This window comes from Myotis nattereri (genome assembly GCF_964212035.1).
Source record: "Myotis nattereri genome assembly, chromosome: 11".
Taxonomy (NCBI): domain Eukaryota; kingdom Metazoa; phylum Chordata; class Mammalia; order Chiroptera; family Vespertilionidae; genus Myotis; species Myotis nattereri.
Genome location: NC_138086.1, coordinates 51344806 through 51364236, shown reverse-complemented (window position 1 = coordinate 51364236; position 19431 = coordinate 51344806). Strand labels below are relative to the sequence as shown.

Here is a 19431-nt window from a genome sequence, read left to right as displayed (position 1 = left end):
TTCTATATTCTGTTTATTTTACATGTGTAAAACCTACAGAAAGCCTAGTACATGATAGGTACTTAACAAACATTACTGGAAAAAAAAGAATGAATAACAGAAAGAGGAGACATTCCAACAGTGAGCCTTAGTAGCAGGAGAGGGCAGCTTCATATAAAGGCAAGAGGATGGGTTAATAGCACAGGCCCCACAGGACCAGCAGACTCCCAGAACTATTTGGGAGGAGGGCTGTAATACCAGAAAGACAGCTAAGGGCAAGGCCGTAGAAATACTGTTTTGTGGAAATCATGGCCCTGATAGAAAAAAAATAATAATATTTTTTTAACTGATAGGAAAAAAATAGTCATTTTACCACAGAGGAACCTAGAAGACAACTTCTCAACTAAGTGATCAGAGTAACATCACCAGCCACTGGACAAATAAACATTATATGATACCCTGAGAATACAATGTAACTACTGTGAATTCCTGCCTAAAGCCCATAACCTGAATCTAATCATGAAAATAAATGTTAAATAAAGATATTCTATAAAAGAATTGGCCTGTATTCTTCAAAAATACCAAAGGCATGAAACACAAAAATCTCAGGATATGGTCTAGATTAAAGGTGCCTAAAGAGTCAAGACAACTGAATGCAATCTGGGATCCTAGATTTTATTTTTCTAGAACTGACATTATTGGGATGATTGCTACAATGTAAATACAGTTGGTAGATTAGATAATAGGATTCTATCAGTGCTAATTTGCTGACTGATAATTATGTGCTTCTGTAAGAACAGACTGCCCTTTTTCTTAAGAAATACACACTACGGCTATAGTTTACTCCCTCTGAGATCAGAAAAAAATGTTATTTGAGAGAGAAGATAAAACAAGGGTAGTAAAATGTTACCATCTATAAAATCTGAGTGAAGAAAATATGGGGAATTCTTTGTATTACTCATAACTTTTCTGTAAGTCAGAAATTACATTAAAATGAAAATTTTAAGTAAAAAAAATATATATATATATATATATATATATATATATATATATATAACAAAGAAGCTTCAAAAATTATAATCAGGAAAAATACTTCCAATATTCTCCTTTTAAATTAAAAATTAAAAATAACTATGAAAGAAGAAAGCATATTAATCGCTAGACTTAGAATATAACTTTATAAATACTGCAAACTTTATAAATACTGCAATGCATTCTACTAGACTAACTTATAAGACTTTTTCTACATCTGAATTTTATTTAAAAACTAGAAATAAAGAATACCATGAAGAAAAAATATAACACTGACCATCAAAGAAATACTGTGGCTTCCACATCATAACAGTTCTATTTTAATTATTTAAGAACAGATTTAGAGTGGTGAGAGGTTGAAGAGGGTAAAGAAGGTCCAATATATGATGACAGAGAAGACTAAGCTTTGTGTGATGAGCACATAATACAACATATAGATGAAGTATTATAGCATTATACACTTGAAGCTTACATAATCTTATTAACCAATATCACCCCAGTAATAATTTTTTTAAAAAAAAACATTTAAAGTTAACATCTGAAAAATAATACCATCGTACTTTAAGGATTTAGTATGTCTTACATCACTTGAAATATCATGAACTACAGGAAAATCTTAAAAATAGTACAAATGTCAAAGAACTAATTTCACTTTTGTAAATGCAGTGTCAATCTGCCATGTCTAAAAAGAGAAAAAAACGAAGCAAAATTACCTTCATGAACTGTAATGCCACAATTGTCACACTGAATTATTTCATCAGCATCTTCGCTATTATCTCCAAGACAAACACAGCAAATCATAATATGGTCCATTTTTTGAGAACTCCAGTTTTGACTCTTCTCAAGAATCAGCGAGTCCTAATTATTAAAATATATCAGAAAATCACATATTTATATTAAAAGATAATTTTAATAAATGAAATTCTCACTTAAAATTATTTTATGCATTTCCATAATTATGCTGCATTCTCCATTCTTTTAGTAATTTCAGAGTATGCTACATTTGAGAAGTACACCTCTTTGTCAAAGAACCCTGTAAGTGCCCTCTATTTTTTCACTTCTCTTCAAGTCCCATATACTTTCTTCTCTATGAAATGAAAAGTCAAACATGCAACTAACAAGTCTCCATCTGCTTTTCCATTCTGCATTACAGTCTAACCCCTTAAACTAGAAGAAAGGGAAAATTAACCCACAAGTATACATCCTATACATTGGTTTACAAAGTATACATTAGGCTTTTACTCTTTGGAAACTTACAATCCTAGCTAGGGAAGACAAGACACACATATGTTAAACAGGAAAAAACCAATTCAAGGTAACATGTAAGCAACTATGTATGTGATGGCATAGTTATAGGGGAATATCCTGTATATAATCCTTACGTGTATAAGGGGAATTCAGGAGCACCAGGTTCATCCAACTACTGGATGACAGATACATGAGTACCTACCTAGGTATATCTGTGTATACAGGTACAGAAAACCGTCTAAAAAAAAGATCCTGGTTGACTAGTTGCTAGAAGAGGCAGAGCATTCATATTAGGTTTATGTCAAGAAATATCTAGTGTAAACTGGTAAGAAAGATACCTAGCTAATTGTAATGTAAAAGGAGAAAGATATATTAATAGGTAAATATGAAAAGATAAAATTTCAAGAAAGGAAGAGTTTGTTTCTTTTCATTTAAACCTTCTGCATTATGGATTTAAACTTTAAAGGGTAAGTTAACAAGATAATAATTCTTGTCATATGTCACAGATTGGGCTTAGTGTTACATAATAAAAGATGGCATTTAAGTCTATATATTTTCATTTAAGAACCTAACCATATTCAGAAACAAAATTAATAAACTAGTTCTATATTCTACATTCACTAAATACTGTTTCATATTAATTTTTATATTTTTATATTCTTTTAAACTAATATTGAAAGGTAACATGTAGGTATCATTTCAATAGCAATTTTTAACATTTGAATGACACTTGGATGTCACAATTTATAACAATCTTTCAATATATTTCTGTGTAATACATGTAAACTTGCAAGAGATCTATAAAACAAATCAAGAAAACAGTGCAAAAGAGGTATGCCATCTCTCTTAAGAATTCCCGTACTTTAAAATATTAAGTTTGCTTCTTTTTTTTATAAAAGCAAAGTAGCTGAGGGGCTTTGGACATGGCATGCAAGTACAGCTAAAACCTTCCTAAAAAGAAAATGTGTTTTACAGTACTTTGATACAGTGAGCAAAATAAAAATATGCCCAGATTCCATCCCATTAGCCATGCTTCAAATGTAACAGCATTTGACTTAAAGTCAAATGTTGTTTGGTTTCACTTTCATCTCTTATTCAATAGCTGTTGAACCTGAAGCTGCAGTTTTCTCACCTGTAAAATGGGATGATAAAAATAATACCTACCTCATGCGGTTGTTGTGAAAATTAATAACATAATGTATGTTAAAATGTTCCCAAGACATATTAGGTACTCAATAAATGTTCATTCCCATTCTTCTCTACCCTGTATTTTCTTATAGGTGGGTCAAAAGAGAAACATTGAGATGACCTTTTATTACACAGGGGAATCTTCCTTGGAACCCCAAAAGAAAAGTTATAAGCCTCAATGACCACACTATTATATACTAGAGGCCCGGTGCATGAAAATCGTGCACTCAAGGGGGGGGGGGGCCCTCAGCCTGGATTGCGTGAGTGCGCAGGCCAGGCTGAGGGACCCAACTGGTGCATGATCGGGACCGGGGAGGGACACGGGAGTTTGGCCAGCCAGGGAGGGACCGTGGGAGGGCTCCAGGGTGTGTCCGGCCCGTCTCTCTCAGTCCCAATTGGCCAGACCCCAGCAGCAAGCTAATGTACAGGTTGGAGCATCTGCCCCCTGGTGGTCAGTGCACGTCATAGTGAGCGGTTGAGTGGCCTTAGCATATCATTAGCATATTACGCTTTGGTTAAATGGATGACTGGAAACTAAGCATATTAGGCTTTTATTATATAGGATATTCTCCCATGGTTAAGTCCAAAAAGACTTTTTTCTCTGCATCAATTTCAAAAAACTTTTTTCTTAGAATACCACATGTAGGTTTTAAAAATCATAGACTAGGAAAAGACCTAACAAACAACTAGTTTGATGGCTGAGAGGATACTCAAGTTTAGGGGCTGTGACAATATTTCTCTCGTGGAATTACAACTAATCAGGCCTTGGAAAAGATTTATCCATGTGGGAAACAAGTAAATTTCTATGGATCAGAAAAATTAATATCAACAGGTATCTCTAATTCCATTAGTTTCCTATTTTTTCCGTTTTGCTCAGGAAAACAGTAAGTGGCTAAATTATATCTCCGCACCAATTTCTCTCTATACATATTATCATTTAGAGGCCGATATAACAAAGTTAACTGATATCTCTGGCCCTCTGTTCCCTATCAATAGAAAGTCTTACTAGCAATGTAATGAAAAAATGAGAGAAAAATGAGGGGAACTAGAGCCCTAAGATAATACTACTAAATCCGATGGTTGACGGCAGGCAATGCTTTAATGGAAAAATCTGAATAACACAGTCTCATAAAAATTATGCTCCAATTTGTCCTTAATATATCAAACATGGGTTTAAGCATGCTTATAATCAGAATATAATAGTCAATTTAATACCAATTTTTATTAGCCTATTTCTAAAGATGTATATCACTTTTCAAGTTTTTGGACAAAATAGTTAAGCTAGAGTTTTCACCACAGAATATATCATTTGAAAATACGACTTTTACATAAAAATAGAAATTGGGAAGGTTGGTTTGAGTGGCACAAGAGTATCACCTAGAATATAACCTTAATATTATAGAATAATTTAAAGGATTCTAATGGTAACTTTAAAAATAAATGGGACATTACAGTATATCATTTCATTTTCCCCTTGAGATTCAAAATTTATACCAAAAAATGTTAATATTTCCCAGTGGTCTCGTGGCTCTAAAATATGTTTAATGTTCATTTGTGTATATCCCAAATAGATGATTATAAACAATATGTAAAAATGGTAAATTCTAAGTTATATTTATTTTTAATAAAAGGAAATTCCAGCACAGTACATGTAAAAAAGAATTTAAGGAATCTATTGCCTTGAAGAAGAGAAAAAAATTAGTATACCAAAGAGTTTGACCAATAGTTCTTCCTCCATGTTTTTAAAGAAGGTTAAATTCTTAAGAATCTGAAGTAATTTTTCTACAGTGTTATAAATTGATCTTTTAGGCCTTGGAGAAATTTGTTTTATTTTGAAATGTGTACAAAGGCAATTGATTAATAACTAAAATGCCCTATACACAGTGACTATTTATAAATTTCAGCAAAATTTTTACATTTTAATTAGCAAATCAGATGGTAATTGCCATTTCCTCACATGGCAAGACACTAATATCCATTTAATATGAGTTTTTATTTTAAAACAAAAAGAGTAACTTCCAGCTGAAAATTTCTATTGATATGATTTTCTGTCATATATTTACCCAAAGCTCTAGTCTTAAAGTCCTAAAAATGGAAACCAGGCTCTGAAAAGACTACACAGCCCTCCCCAAAAAGTATACTTCAGAAAACTAAAAGGAAAGATAACCTTAGTAAATCTCAAAGCTTTAAGATAAAAGTTTGAAAGGGCACATAACCATATTCTGAGGGGATTGTAAAGCTTCAAGATAGAAGTTTGAAAAGACATAACCATATTCTGAGGGGATTGTTCAAATAGCACCAAATTCCAAAATGCCATAATACCACTAACAAAGGCAAGTACCCCTATGCAGAAAATGCCCAATTCTAGAACAGTGGTTTTCAAGATGTGGTCTAGGAAGTCTCCTTTAGGGAAATCCACAAGGTAAAGTCTATTTTCATAATAATACCAAGGTTATGTGCCTCTTTCACTCTCTATCATGGGTGCAAGGTAAAGTTTTCACAAGCTACATGATAAGGGATGGCATTATTGATCTGACAACTTATGTTCTTCTATGTCTTATTTTTTGAAATTTCAGAATTTTAATTTGAAATGGTAAATATCTACATATAACCTACATAAATAAAAACTGGTATCCTCAATAATTTTTTTAAGAGTGTAAAGTGGTCCTGAAACCAAAATGTTTGAAAACCACTGCTCTAGAGTATTTCAAAATGTTTGAGAACCGCTCCCCTAGCATATATAGATATGTTCAGGCCATTAACAGCCAATAGTTATAAAAGGTCCCTGCTCAAAGAAATGTCAAATTATTAAAGTTCCTGGGTATCATTTACATGACACACAAAATATTTCCCTACAAAGCACTTGACATAGAGCCAAGAAAAAAGTCTATATGCTTATAAATTAAATATAATTCTATTAGGTATTTCTAAAGCCACATTTTAGCTATCTCTACTACAAAGTAGTATTTGAAAACTTAAAGTAAAAGCAGAGAAAAATTAAACTTCAAATATAACCAAATGTAGATTTATTAACTAATGGGTACTTGGCAAGATATAACTACCTACAATAGCCAGGAAGATACAAACACTGGCTATCAGGAACAAGGATTACCTTTAGTCACCTTTTTACAAAATCAAAATCATATGAATAGGAAATTTAGAAGCATAAGATAAAATAATAATCTCAATTGATTCATTTTTATTAAAATTTAATATCTAATTTGAATAACAGTCTTGGGTTAAACAGTTATCAAGCTTTCAGAAAGAATATTATTGATGGGAAATTAACTTTCTATAAGTTCTACATTTCTACATAGGATAGAGCAAAAGGAAAATTAACATAAAATAACAGAAGAGGAATTAATTTATTTACTTAAGAAAACACAAGGCACTTTTCCAAGAAATGTTCTGAAATCTCATTTCCTTGGGACTGTTAATCTAAAAACGTAAAGTCCCATTATTTACTAAAGTCTCTTCTGGGTAAGAAAAAAAACATCACATGTGGCCTTTAAATGCATCCTAAAAATAGCCTACAACCTCATAAGCAATATATTATTAATTACAGGTTATTAACAAATGGATAATGTGGCAAATTTCTAAACATATGGTATCTCCACACTGCCTCTATCATCAGCCAGCCTACTTTTGTGAATGTCAGGCTAATAAAAATGAAGGAAGTGAGCTGCCAAAAGCAAATTTATTCAGTAAATACAGATGGAATACTAAGTGATATAAAATAAACTGGATACATACCTAAAAATCAAATATGAATAACTGGATTTTCCATACTTCTATCCCCATAAATTGGCATTGAAAATATGGAATTGCCTGTGCTACATTATAAATATAGTATTATACTCCAAATGACCATTTTTCTTTACCTAAAGATAAGAATTAAGATAGCACTTGAGGTAAGCAACAGCCTCCTATGAAAGTGGGTACACTAGAAATTAAAAAATGTTTAAAATCTAAAATATAAACTTTGTTTCATCTCTACTGACACATAACCCTTATCGACTACTATAAATTATTTGGTTAATAACATCACCAAAATTATAAATGATACTTAGATAGGATGGAAAAGCACTGGTATATAAAATTTGTAAGCAAAAGAAATGTAAAAGAACAAATAAAGCATAAAAGGAAAAGTATCCTACCAGTTTAACCTGTCAATGGTATGAAAAAAACAACAAAAATAAGTGCTTGATAAAGTGAACGAAGTGAATTTTCATGACTATAAACACACTAACAAAATGACAGACTTAATTATTCTAGTTCTACATGTGATGTAACAGATACATCTACATGTGAAAAGACAACTCAATCTTTCTTTTGAAGAAAAACATGTACATAAACACACAGACAAAAAGACACAAATGTGTTTGACTGAAGAGTCTTGAATGCTGCATCTTGGGCCCAATGGATATAAACCTAACTTTCAGGAGAACTTCAGGTGGAAGAACTGAATCATTACTGTAGTTTTATGATAAAAATGTTTGTTTTCATTTCTTTGTAGAGAGAATTTATTCACTAAATAAATGTAAACATATAGTTTAGTTTTACTTCCATACATCTAAAACAAAGATTTGGTGACCATTCAAATGGTGGTGCTGCAACTGGTAAAGAAATTAACCTTGAAAATGAATCTCTAAAAGTCTGAGACCATCATTAAGCTGTGTTGCCCTGCTAAAGTATTCTAAAAGCCTCAACTTTTATATGGACCTGAATATAACTAAGTTGAAAGAAGGGTGACCTTTCTCATAATCCAATTAGCACAATTTAGTAGTCCTATGAACAATGGGGTGAGAGGATAGAAAGGTAAAAGAAAAACCCTACCATACCCCAAGTCTAAGGATATAAAAATATTCCTCTACATAGACAGACTGTGAGCTCTTGAGAACGATGTTGTGAGCTCCTTGAGAACGGTGACACAGAGTAGGTACTCAATAAAGGCTGGTTGGCCAAATGAATAAATGCTAGAGTTAGGGAGTTCATTCACTCCTACAACTGTCTATAAATAGGATTTCAAGGAAGCCACTTAATATAAGGAGTAGACTGGTTTAGAGAATTCCCTCTCCCCAGACAGACAGATATCATAAAAATTGGGTTGATCTACCTCATTACTCTTGCTCTGAGATAGTGTCAGGCTATCATTGGTCAGTTCCTCGTCATCAGCACTGTTTCTGCTAAGAACTTTACTCTTCTTCTTCTTGCAACCCCCTTCACTGGCAGGGCTGCTATGATCTTCTTCATTGCCTTCATCATTCTCATCCTCCTCACTCCCACTCCCCTCATCTTCATCATCCTCATTGTCTCCATCACTTCCTTCTTTCTGAGACGCAGATCTCCCCTTTCTCTTTACTGCAGTAGGTCGCCAATCATTGTCATCTTCACTGTCATAGTCATCCATGTCATTCAATTCTTCCATGGACACAAAATCCAAAAGTGGTCGATTTCGACGAAGGTTCCACTTTTTTGGCTCACTGACTTGTTCCTCTGTCGTAGTTGTAGTAGGGACTGAAGGAGATGCATTAACAGCAGGAGGACTTGTGGCTGGTGCGGTGGCAGCAGCAGAAGCAGCCACATTATCAGATACTGTTGCTTTTTCTTTCTCCTTCTCTCTCTCCTTCTCTTTTTCTTTCTCCTTCTCTTTTTCCTTCTCTTTGTCCTTTTTCTTTCTAGGTCTTTCTCCATTTTCTTCTTCCTTCTTTTCCATTTTAATTAACGGTTTTTCTGGTGACAGTATTTCCTCCTCTGCAGAATTTTTAAGTGGTTCTTCTTTTACTTTAATATCTTCATTTAGTTCTTCCTCTAAAATATTTTCTTCAGAATCACTACAGGAACCTTCTCCACTGTCCTTTGAGGGGTCTTCACTTCCATTACCACTCCCTTCAGAATCTGTTGAAAATATGAGAAAAAAAAAACCACACATATGTATATACATACACACACACACACACAACGCTGACACAAATGAAACCACCAAAATCTGTGAGTAACTTGCAAAACAATATAAACAAATTTAAGTCAAATGATGGTAGACATTACTAACCTGATTAAATAATAAATCAATGAAGTTGGTGTAATGGTTTTATTTCAATATAGCATTAATGAAGACGAATATATGTAACTCTAAATTAAAATATGCTTTAAAAGAGGAGCACTGTTTTGTCATATAGCGCATGCTTTACTTGGTACCCTAAAGGCAATTTTTTCTAAAAGTAGATGTCATTCTGTATAAATTGGGCACGTGGTTTTAACTTAATGATAATAGACTATGCACCATAGTCTTCTACCCTTACATCTTCCTTTCATAAACTATATAGACTTATAAACACTGAGTCACATTCAGAACAAGAAAATCCTGGCCCAAAAAAACGTTGTTTCATTGTTTCATGCTTTACCCAGCAAAATCAGGCATAGATATGTAGGATAGTCAACTTGTACCACATTCCTACCACACCCATCAATTTCAGGAGCACCAAGTACATAGATGAGAAGAGACAATAGCAATAGCACAGAAAATGGAAGTTGCAAGAGAAGTTATCAATTTTCCTGCTTATTAGGATATCAATAAAAGAACCACCTAAACTTTCAAAAACTCTAGGCAGTAACTGCTATATCTCCTAGAATGAAGAAATTAATAAAATTTTTTTAAAACTAAGCCATCCAGCAACCACAGCAGTCACTAAAAAGATAGGCGAAGGATATCAAATAGTTCACATAGGACTATAAGGCTTCTAGCAAGTTTCTTCCGTTGCTGCCTCGCACAGCCCAGGCACTCTTAAGTCAACACTATTCAGTAACCTTCTAATCATCTTTATGCCCGATCAAATAAAACTCTAACATATCTGTAGAGAGGGACACAGGGAGGAGAGAAAAGGAAGTGGGAAGCAAAGCAGTCATAGTTAGATCATAGCCAGCCATAGTAATAAAATCTGTAGGGTGATGAATATTTTATACCTATAACCAAGAAAAGGGTAATAATAAATTATGAAAAAGTTTATGTTTCTACATCATTTTAATTTCTGTTAACTCAACCAGCCTTGGCCTCTATAATTAATTGGGCATTAGATGTAATTATCTATGATTAGTATCTAGTATTTAAAATAGCTCAAAATACTTTTATAAATAGCTGATAAAATTTAAATCCTGCTAATTAAATCACATTTTTTTAAAAAGACTAACATTTAGCAAATGTTGACCGACCTTTTAAAATCATTGTCAGTCCCTAGGTTATCATACTCATAGCTTACTCAGGACTGTTGTGGAGAAACACTCTCATCCTAAAAATTCTTGCATGGGACACAAAATCGTGTAGGTTAACAATCCCTTGTCTGAAATTTTTGGAGGCAGATGTTTCAGAAGTGAGGCTTTGTTTTTTAAATGTTAGAAGGGTAGCGTAGTATATGCAGAATATATCACACTAGCACCTGCCCTATAGTCAAACACATAATTTTGCAGTAAAATGTATGAATAGTTATGATTATGATAAATATACACTACAAATAAATTATCAGTACCAATCAGGTTTTACCATCAAACAGTTTATGTCAAACTTAGGAAAGACCTGTGAATTTGTGGCTCCTCGGATTTCAAAAAAGTGTGCGGACCCAATTTTCACTCACAAATAGGTGACTTCTTTCAGTCCAGTAGCTCTCAAATCATTAAGAAAATTATGATTTTTTTTTAGACCACTCACAATTAAACCCAACTTACAAAAACAAAACAAAACAAAACACAAAACCTCTGGCAAAAAAAGAATCTCTATGCAGACTGACTAAAGAAAATTGGGACATCTTGCACGCAAGCCAATAATTAAGAGAGCTGGCAGATGGACAAGAGGTACTTTCTCCCGGATTAATCTTCTAGAAGCCATTTTACAAATACTTAGAAAGCACGCCTTAGTTATTTTCACCAATGAAAAATAACACCAGAACCCAGCCCCTGTGGCTCAGTGGTTGAGCACTGACCTGTGAACCAGGTCACAGTTTGATTCGTGGTCAGGCACATGCCCAGATTGTGGGCTCAATCCTCAGTGTGGGGCGTGCAGGAGGCAGCTGATCAGGGATTCTCTCTCGTCATTGATGTTTCTATCTCTTTCTCCCTCTCCCTTCCTCTCTGAAATCAATATTTTTAAAATAATAAAATAACAATAGATTCCAATGTAAGATTAACTGGGTCACAAAAGTGGGTACCTGATCAAAACTGAGAGGAATTTAACTTTGCTATTAGTAAATTTTACAAACCATAAAGTATGTTTATAATTTTAGTTTGGTTGTTGTTGCCAATACCAATCAATTATTTTTCTAAGTAGAGGGAAAGTGATACTTTAATTCTGTTTTTATTCTATAATCACGCCTGAATAAAAAGCAATTTTGAAAAACTTAAATGCTTTACATTTATTAATATGTCATTAGAAGAATGTGAGTTTTTTCCACAAATACAAATCCTAATAGCTTACCCAACCCATCATTCTCCAAATATAACATATTAGCCATACTCCAACTGCAGCCATCAGGAATATATCAAATTTTATTTTTCTTTGATCCCTGAAAAATAACATCTTCATCTGATTAGTCATCACTTCTTTTTAGTGCATATGCACTTGAGGGATGGATTACAGTGTAGCTTGGCAATAATGAGAATGAGAAAATCAGAGTTCTTGGCTATCTATATTTTTATAGGCTGCAAAGAAGTATTTCATGTTACTATAAATTCAAACAAAGACTCTCTGCCATATTCCAAATCTATCACTCTTACACTCTTCAAAGAAAAAAAGAACAGACTAGAGAAGTAATCCAAATACTTCAAATACAGCTAATCTTAGGCATAAGAACCAGATAATTCTAAGTCTATAATAAAAATTTTGACACTAGAAAAAAGTTTTAAAATTGAAATTCATACTTCCTACACAGTTAAACAAAAAATAACCTTTCTCAAAAACACTCTATCAAAATCTCTCCAATCAATAGCTATTTCAACTTACAGATTTTTTTGCAATTACAGAATTTTTTTAAAAATCCGTCAAGAATCCCTTCACAATATTCAGTGCTTAAGTTTTCCCCAAGATAAATATCAAACAATAAAACCAAAAATGAAACAGTATGATTTAAATCAGATTTTTGTTAGCTTTGCAATATAAAGAATCATCTTTGTTCATCAAATCTAAGTATTTATTCTGTTCATTGATGCAGTCTAACAGTGATTAGAATTATAAATATGCACATCAGACAACAGATCACCGTCTACTGCTGATTGTTATCATCTTGTGACCATTTTGACAAATCTTGTAAAGCTCTTTTTAAAAAGCCAATCAGTCAACACAACTCATCCTCTATTTCCAGCTGTGACAATTTTGTCCCACAGAGGACATCTGGCAGTGTCTAGAGAGAAAGGTGGCCATGAAAGGTCCAGGTGTAGTAATACACAGCACAGGCCTCCACAACAAAGAATTATCCAACACAAGATGTCCATAGTGCTGAGTTTAAGAAACCCTGGTCTAGCATATAAGGCCTCAAGGTGACCTCATTCTACTTTCCCAGGTTCATCCCTTCTATTCGTTTATTCAGTCACGATCCAGGATTAATAAACATTTTCCAACCTCTACACTTTCAACACTTAATGTTTCTCCATCAGGATTTCAGTTTCTAATTTAACTCTTACCTCAATGACTTCTCCTAGATCAATCCATCTAGAGTAGACCTGTATCCTTTGAGAGACTTAACCTGCATAAGTGATCATGCATGCTTTGTATCATCTATTCATTATTTTATCTAATTACTCCAATGTTATCACTATTTCTTAGTGAATTCACCATAACATCCAGAAAAGTACTTTGAAACAAAACTGCAGATGATCAAGAAACATTTTGATCCACTTAAGCTAAAGTCAAATTAAGCACAAAATATTACCAAACCAAAGTCTCAGCCTAACTCTTCCAGCTAAACTACTCTCTGACAATTTCACCTAAGTAAACTATGAGTTAACCTTCTTACTTTGGCCAGAAGGTTAGGGGACACGGCATTGTTATATTATCTTATTTAATAAAGGTAATATATATCCTTTTCTTCAAAAAGATTCCATTTATATAGCAGATTACTCAAAGAATCTATCCTAGCCCTAATCTTAGGTCCAAGTCTCAAATATAACCACTTTAGGCCAAAACATGAAGTTGACAATATTTGACAGTTTTATACCTATAAAACTGGTCATTTTATAGAGCTTCACCTAACATTTCTACATATGTCTTTTCTGGTGATATCACAATAATTCTAATACACTTATATCCCATTTTAGGATTTATTAATTTTAAAATTTATTTATTGGCTCTCAATCAAAAGTGAAAAATTTAGGGGTGGGGTGGGGGGAAGAGATTAACCAAAGAATTTATATGTGTATATGCATTGCCCATGAACACAGGAAAAGGATAAAGGCCTGGGTGGCAGGGAGGACCAGGTGGTAGGGGACAAGGGGGAGAAAAGGAGGAGCATTTGTAATACTCTCAACAATAAAGATTAAAAAATAGATAAATAAATGATAATTTTTTAAAAAAAGAAAACAAGTGAAAAATTTAGCTCTATTTTCACCTTTGAGATAAAAGGTAATCTATATTCAGTTCATTATTTTGGCCCTAACCGGTTTGGCTCAGTGGATAGAGCGTCGGCCTGCGGACTCAAGGGTCCCAGGTTCAACTCTGGTCAAGGGCATGTACCTTGGTTGCGAGCACATCCCCAGTGGGGAGTGTGCAGGAAGCAGCTGATCGATGTTTCTCTCTCATCGATGTTTCTAACTCTCTATCCCTCTCCCTGCCTCTCTGTAAAAAAAAATCAATAAAAATATATTTAAAAAAAAAAAAAAGAAATGTGAAAGCTATATTCAGTTCATTATTTTGAATGGTAGAGGCTTATAATTATTGTCAATAATCACTGTCAGATAATTTTTGAACAATATTTCTTTTTAGATTTTATCATTTGAGAAACGGATGAATAAAATTATGTTTATCTGCAGGGGTCTTAAATATAACCTTTGTCTATAGAATTTTCAATATTTATCCTTAAAGCCAAACAGAAATATAAAGCTTTGTAGTCAGAATTCAGATTTCAAAATGAAGATCAGAAGAAACTGATGTAGAGAATCAGATAAAAATTGAGACAAATCAATCCAAGCATTTTAACATTAAGTTCTAAGAAAGTCAGGAGTCAATCCTAGAAATTGCTTGGAAAGAAATGGTTTTTATTTCTCCAGTTTCGGTTTAATCTATTCATAGATAAGGTTGGATTCCACAACGTCAGAATGTTTAAAAAGCAGTGATAAGTTTAATGTGTTATCTCCTGTAAGAGTCCAGCTATCTCAGACAGAGAAAAGATGCAAATAGGAATCACTGGTAATCTAGAATAAGCCAACATTTCAGCCATGGGAGACACCAATGCACCTAATCCAAGAGCAGAAAATATCATTCAATTTCTACTGACTATGAACTATTTTAAAGAAAATCATTTTCTACTAACTCTCATTTACAATAACATCAAGAACTACACAGATAAATTTTGACTTTGGGACACAATTTAATCTCCCCAGAGGTTAAGAAAGTAGGTATTATGACAAGAGGGAACAGAAAGTATACATATTTTTAGTGCTTTTAGAATTTCTTTTAATTATCAGCTAATAAAACTCATCCTACCACTTACCACAAATAATAGATAATTCCCATTAACTCTGATTAAAATTTAACAAGTTCAGGAATCTCTACTTAGCTTGATATCATAAATTATTTTGAGAAAGTAGTTTGTACCATTGTTTTAAATGTTGTAAAAGAGAAGTGATACCTGTGAATGACTCCATCTTAATAAGCAAAAAGAAAAAAAGTTACAAAATCAGAATTTATTGCCAAAAAATAATTATGGAACATTTAAAGAAATTAAGCTTTGGAATTTTTCCCATAATGGTATTCAAATAAGTAATAATTTCTGAGATCCAACTATTTTAATAACACTTTACAATCTGGACCGTAACAAATCAAAATAACATTCGAGTCAAGAATATTCTAACTGCCAAGGTTTCACCAAGAGAACTAAAGTAGATTTGGATTTTACCCCCTTGCCCTTCCTTTTCTTTCCCTTCTTTGGTACCAAGCACCAGTGAATCAACTAAATGGAAGGTAAAAGAGCTGAGAAGGTTAAAAAACAAACAAAAATCAAGGTAAACTTAACAACTTTTGATTACTGGGAGTGACTTGATTAGTCAGCACACCATCCAAGTAGTTTTGGTTTAAGATTATATCCTTATCTCTGTTTAGGATCTAAGCAGAGAAAAAGACTGTAAATTTTGGAATCAAAAGACATGGATGAGAATCCACTATGGCCTGAGTGACCTATTGCAAGTTCTTTAAATTCAGTTCCCCTATTATCAAAAAATATCTCCTTTGCTAAGTTACTTTAAAAATTAAATGAGATTATGGGAACAAAAAGTTCTCAGTAAGTCACAAATGAATTCTGATTGTTGATGCTATTAAAAGTAATACTAGTAACATAACCTAACTTCATCCCTTCCTGACCATCCCTAGCAGGAAAAAAAAAAAAAAAAAACATAAAGGAGAAAGACTAAGCATAGAAAATTCTATGGAAGAATACTTAAAATCTGTTAGAGAAATGCGCCCTGGCCAGGTAGGTCAGTTCGTTTCAGGTTCCATCTCTGGTCAGAGCACATAGAAGAAGCAACCAATGAATGCATAAATAGGTGGAACAACAAGTGAATGCTTCTCTCTCTCTCTCTCTCTCTCTCTCTCTCTCTCTCTCTCTCTCTCTCTCTCCAATAAATAAATCTTCAAAGTATTTCTAAAGCCTGTTAAAAGGATGAAACTGTAAGGCAGCAATTCTCAACCTAAGGGTCGCGACCCCTTTGGGGGTCGAACGACCCTTTCACAGGGGTCACCTAAGACCATCAGAAAACATATATATAATTACATATTGTTTTTGTGATTAATCACTATGCTTTAATTATATTCAATTTGTAACAATGAAATTGGGGGTCACCACAACATGAGGAACTGTATTAAAGGGTAACAGCATTAGGAAGGTTGAGAACCACTGCTGTAAGGGCTTTCATTTCTCTCTTCAAATTTCTACTCAAAAGGGGCAGAATAGCCCTAACCGGTTTGGCTCAGTGGATAGAGCATCGCTTGAGTGAAGGGTCCAAGATTTGATTCAGGTCAAGGGCATGTCCTTGTGGACACATCCCCAATAGGGGGCGTGCAGGAGGCAGCTGATTGATGTTTCTAACTCTATCCCTCTTCCTTTCTCTCTGTAAAAAATCAGTAAAATAGATTTAAAAGGGGGGAGGGGGGAGCTAATAAGTAATGTTTATTGTTCACATATTTAAACATAATTTGTATCCATTTCTCAGATTCCTACAATTAAGATTTTATATGTATCTTTATATGAGCTACAATGAACAGAAGAAACAAAGTAAACCGTACTCTTCTATGTTTTCCAATTTTTACAATGTGAATATATGACCTTTTTAAAAAGTTTATTGTTTTTTAAATCACAAAGCATAGAGCAAGCATGCATGCTTTACATCTCAAGAGATTTTTGAAAGGCCCAAACCACAAGCAAGGTCCAGTGGCTACTATGAAACACAATTTTTTTCTCCGGTCAGCTTTAGTAAAACTCCCCTCAGAGGGTGCGCCAGTGATTTGAAAAGAGAAGAACCCTGCTCATGAGCAGTTCATGGCTCACATTACTCTCAGGATATTTTTCTACCTTGTGATATCTCTCCCCGCTATCCATCAAATAAGCATAACTATATTTCCAAGTAAAGAATAGAGAAAACGTTTTTGCATCTTTGGAAAAAGTCCTCTGGCAGGTTCATTAAGAATCAACAAAAACGGATAACAATGATGGGACCTAGTGATAGGATCTTAGAGAAATGTGGGAAATCAACTGTACAAAATAAATGAAGTTTATGTGCTTTAACTTTAAATTGGCATTGTAATAAAAACCGATTCTTTAAAAAAAAAAAAAAGTCTGAAAATAAACCCAACTTCAGAGAGCTGGGAAAGGGAAGAAACATTTACCTGAGGCATCTCCAACTTTAAAATCACTGTCATCTGAACTATCATAATCGAGAGCTTCTAGCAGAGAAGCTGCCAAAGGCTTCACCTGCCTCCTCTTGGAGCTGCGATCCACTGTTAAGGGAAAAAAAATATATAGCGTCATTCAAACCCACACAAAGCACAGGGGAGAGCAGTGGTGCTGCGGGAGGTGCAGAAGACCTCCCGCTAGGGATCTTCATCTGACTCAGCTCTGGGCTAACGGTGTAGGGGAAGGAGGGTGGGAACGCGGGCTGGGAGGGCCGGGAGCAACGTGGGCCGCTGCACCGCCGGTCGGTCGGTCGGCGAAGGCGACCCTCCTGCACATCTTGTGATGTGCCCGCGGGTCGGTCGTCACCCCTCATTGAGGCACCGTGACCGTCAACAGAAAGCACACGCCAGGCCCCGGGAAGAAAAGAAGTCGCGATCGCTCCCGCGGACCGCGAGGGGCACGCGTCCACGCAGCGCCCCACCCCCGCCCGGCTGTCCCACCGGCTCTGCCTCCTCCGAGGGCTGAACGGACCTTCCTCCCCGCGGAGGCCTCTGACACTTACTAAGGAATCCGTGCGGTGGTCGTTGGGAGACCTAGGGAGTGGCTGCGGGAGCCCAGGCAGCGCCGAGGTCGGGGGCTGAGACCGCGGGACCCAGTCGGAAGATGCTATTTAAAATCGGCGGTGCCGCCGAGCGGATGGGGCGTCCCAGGTGCAGCCCGGCGGCCCCTTCGCGCACCCCACCCCCTGACCCGCCCCTTAGTCCTCGCGGAACCGGCCCCAGAAGCTCGAGCTTCCCCGGCGCTCCCCGGGCGCGGGCGCCCTCCGGTCCAGGCAGCGCCGCCAACCTGGCAGCCCTGGGGAGGTAACTCCCTCGTTAAAACGGCTAGAAAAAAAATAAAAGAAAAGAAAGAAAAACTTTATTAGCCTGCACCAGAAGCAACAAAAGACCCAGAATTTGCACAGTCCAAGACCGATTGCCTGAGACAATAGGGAAAGCAACGACCCGGATACAGCTCGGAAGACAAGGAAGTAGAAACACACGGCAGAGCAAGTCCTTAATGCAGCAGGAGCCCAGGGCGCCTGCGCCAAACTCGTCCTGCTCTTCCTCCCGGAGCGGAGCCGAAGGGAGCCGAAAGGAGCCGAACCGAGCCCGGAGCGGCCGAGCGCAGGACGGTAGTGCCGGCGAGAACTTCGAACACGCCCAGATCCTGAGTGGCCCCGCCCACTACCCCCCGAGGCTCCACCTACAGTCCAAATCTGTAGGGGCCCATTTTTGTTTCTGGTTTTTCTTTTTTAAGGATTTACTCAATACGATTTCCACAAAGGGACGTTTGCTAACTTAAGTTACTGTCAAAAAACAATACCATCTCTTCCACTGCTTCTTCCATAAATTGCATCCCTTAAAATACCTGGGAACATGGGGAAATTTTATTTCCTGGAAGCGGGTGATGTGAGAATAGCATTAGATAGACCTTGTTTGCTGCTTTGATCATTACACCTCTCACAGAGGGAAAGCATTCATTTAATTATATTGACTATTGTTAGAACGATTGTACCTCGGACAGACATCTTCGCATAAATAAAATATACACAGTATTTAATTCTGCTGAGAGAAAGAGATAATAAACCTAGGGGAAATATTTCCTCTCACAAGTATATTATGCATTAACTTGTGATGTATGTCCAGTGAATGAAAAAGAGTGCCTTGTATCCAGTTAGAGAATGTATTTATTAAAGTGAAATTTTAATACTAATAAATTCACTACTAGTATAAAAACATGAGGACAGAATGTACAACCAGACAAGGCAGTCTTCTGTCAGTGGATGGTCATTGGTGCCAATTCAATCCCAACAGGAATCCCCAGTTTGGGGTGCAGTGAAGAAAGACATTTTATTCAG

The 19431-nt window shown here is 35.5% G+C and overlaps 1 protein-coding gene across 1 annotated transcript in view; it reads right to left on the bottom strand.

The window, feature by feature from the left end:
• PHF14 (PHD finger protein 14) overlaps window positions 1-18599 on the bottom strand; it is a 142233-nt gene extending 123634 nt beyond the window's left edge. The window contains exons 1-4 of the mRNA XM_081102811.1: window positions 18094-18599; window positions 17525-17635; window positions 8564-9345; window positions 1725-1869 (exon numbers count right to left, since the gene is read on the bottom strand). Coding sequence (XP_080958937.1) covers window positions 1725-1869; window positions 8564-9345; window positions 17525-17635; window position 18094 — 1039 coding nt within the window. The 5' untranslated portion in view covers window positions 18095-18599. The remainder of the gene's footprint in view (window positions 1-1724; window positions 1870-8563; window positions 9346-17524; window positions 17636-18093) is intronic.
• Window positions 18600-19431: the final 832 nt, after the last annotated feature.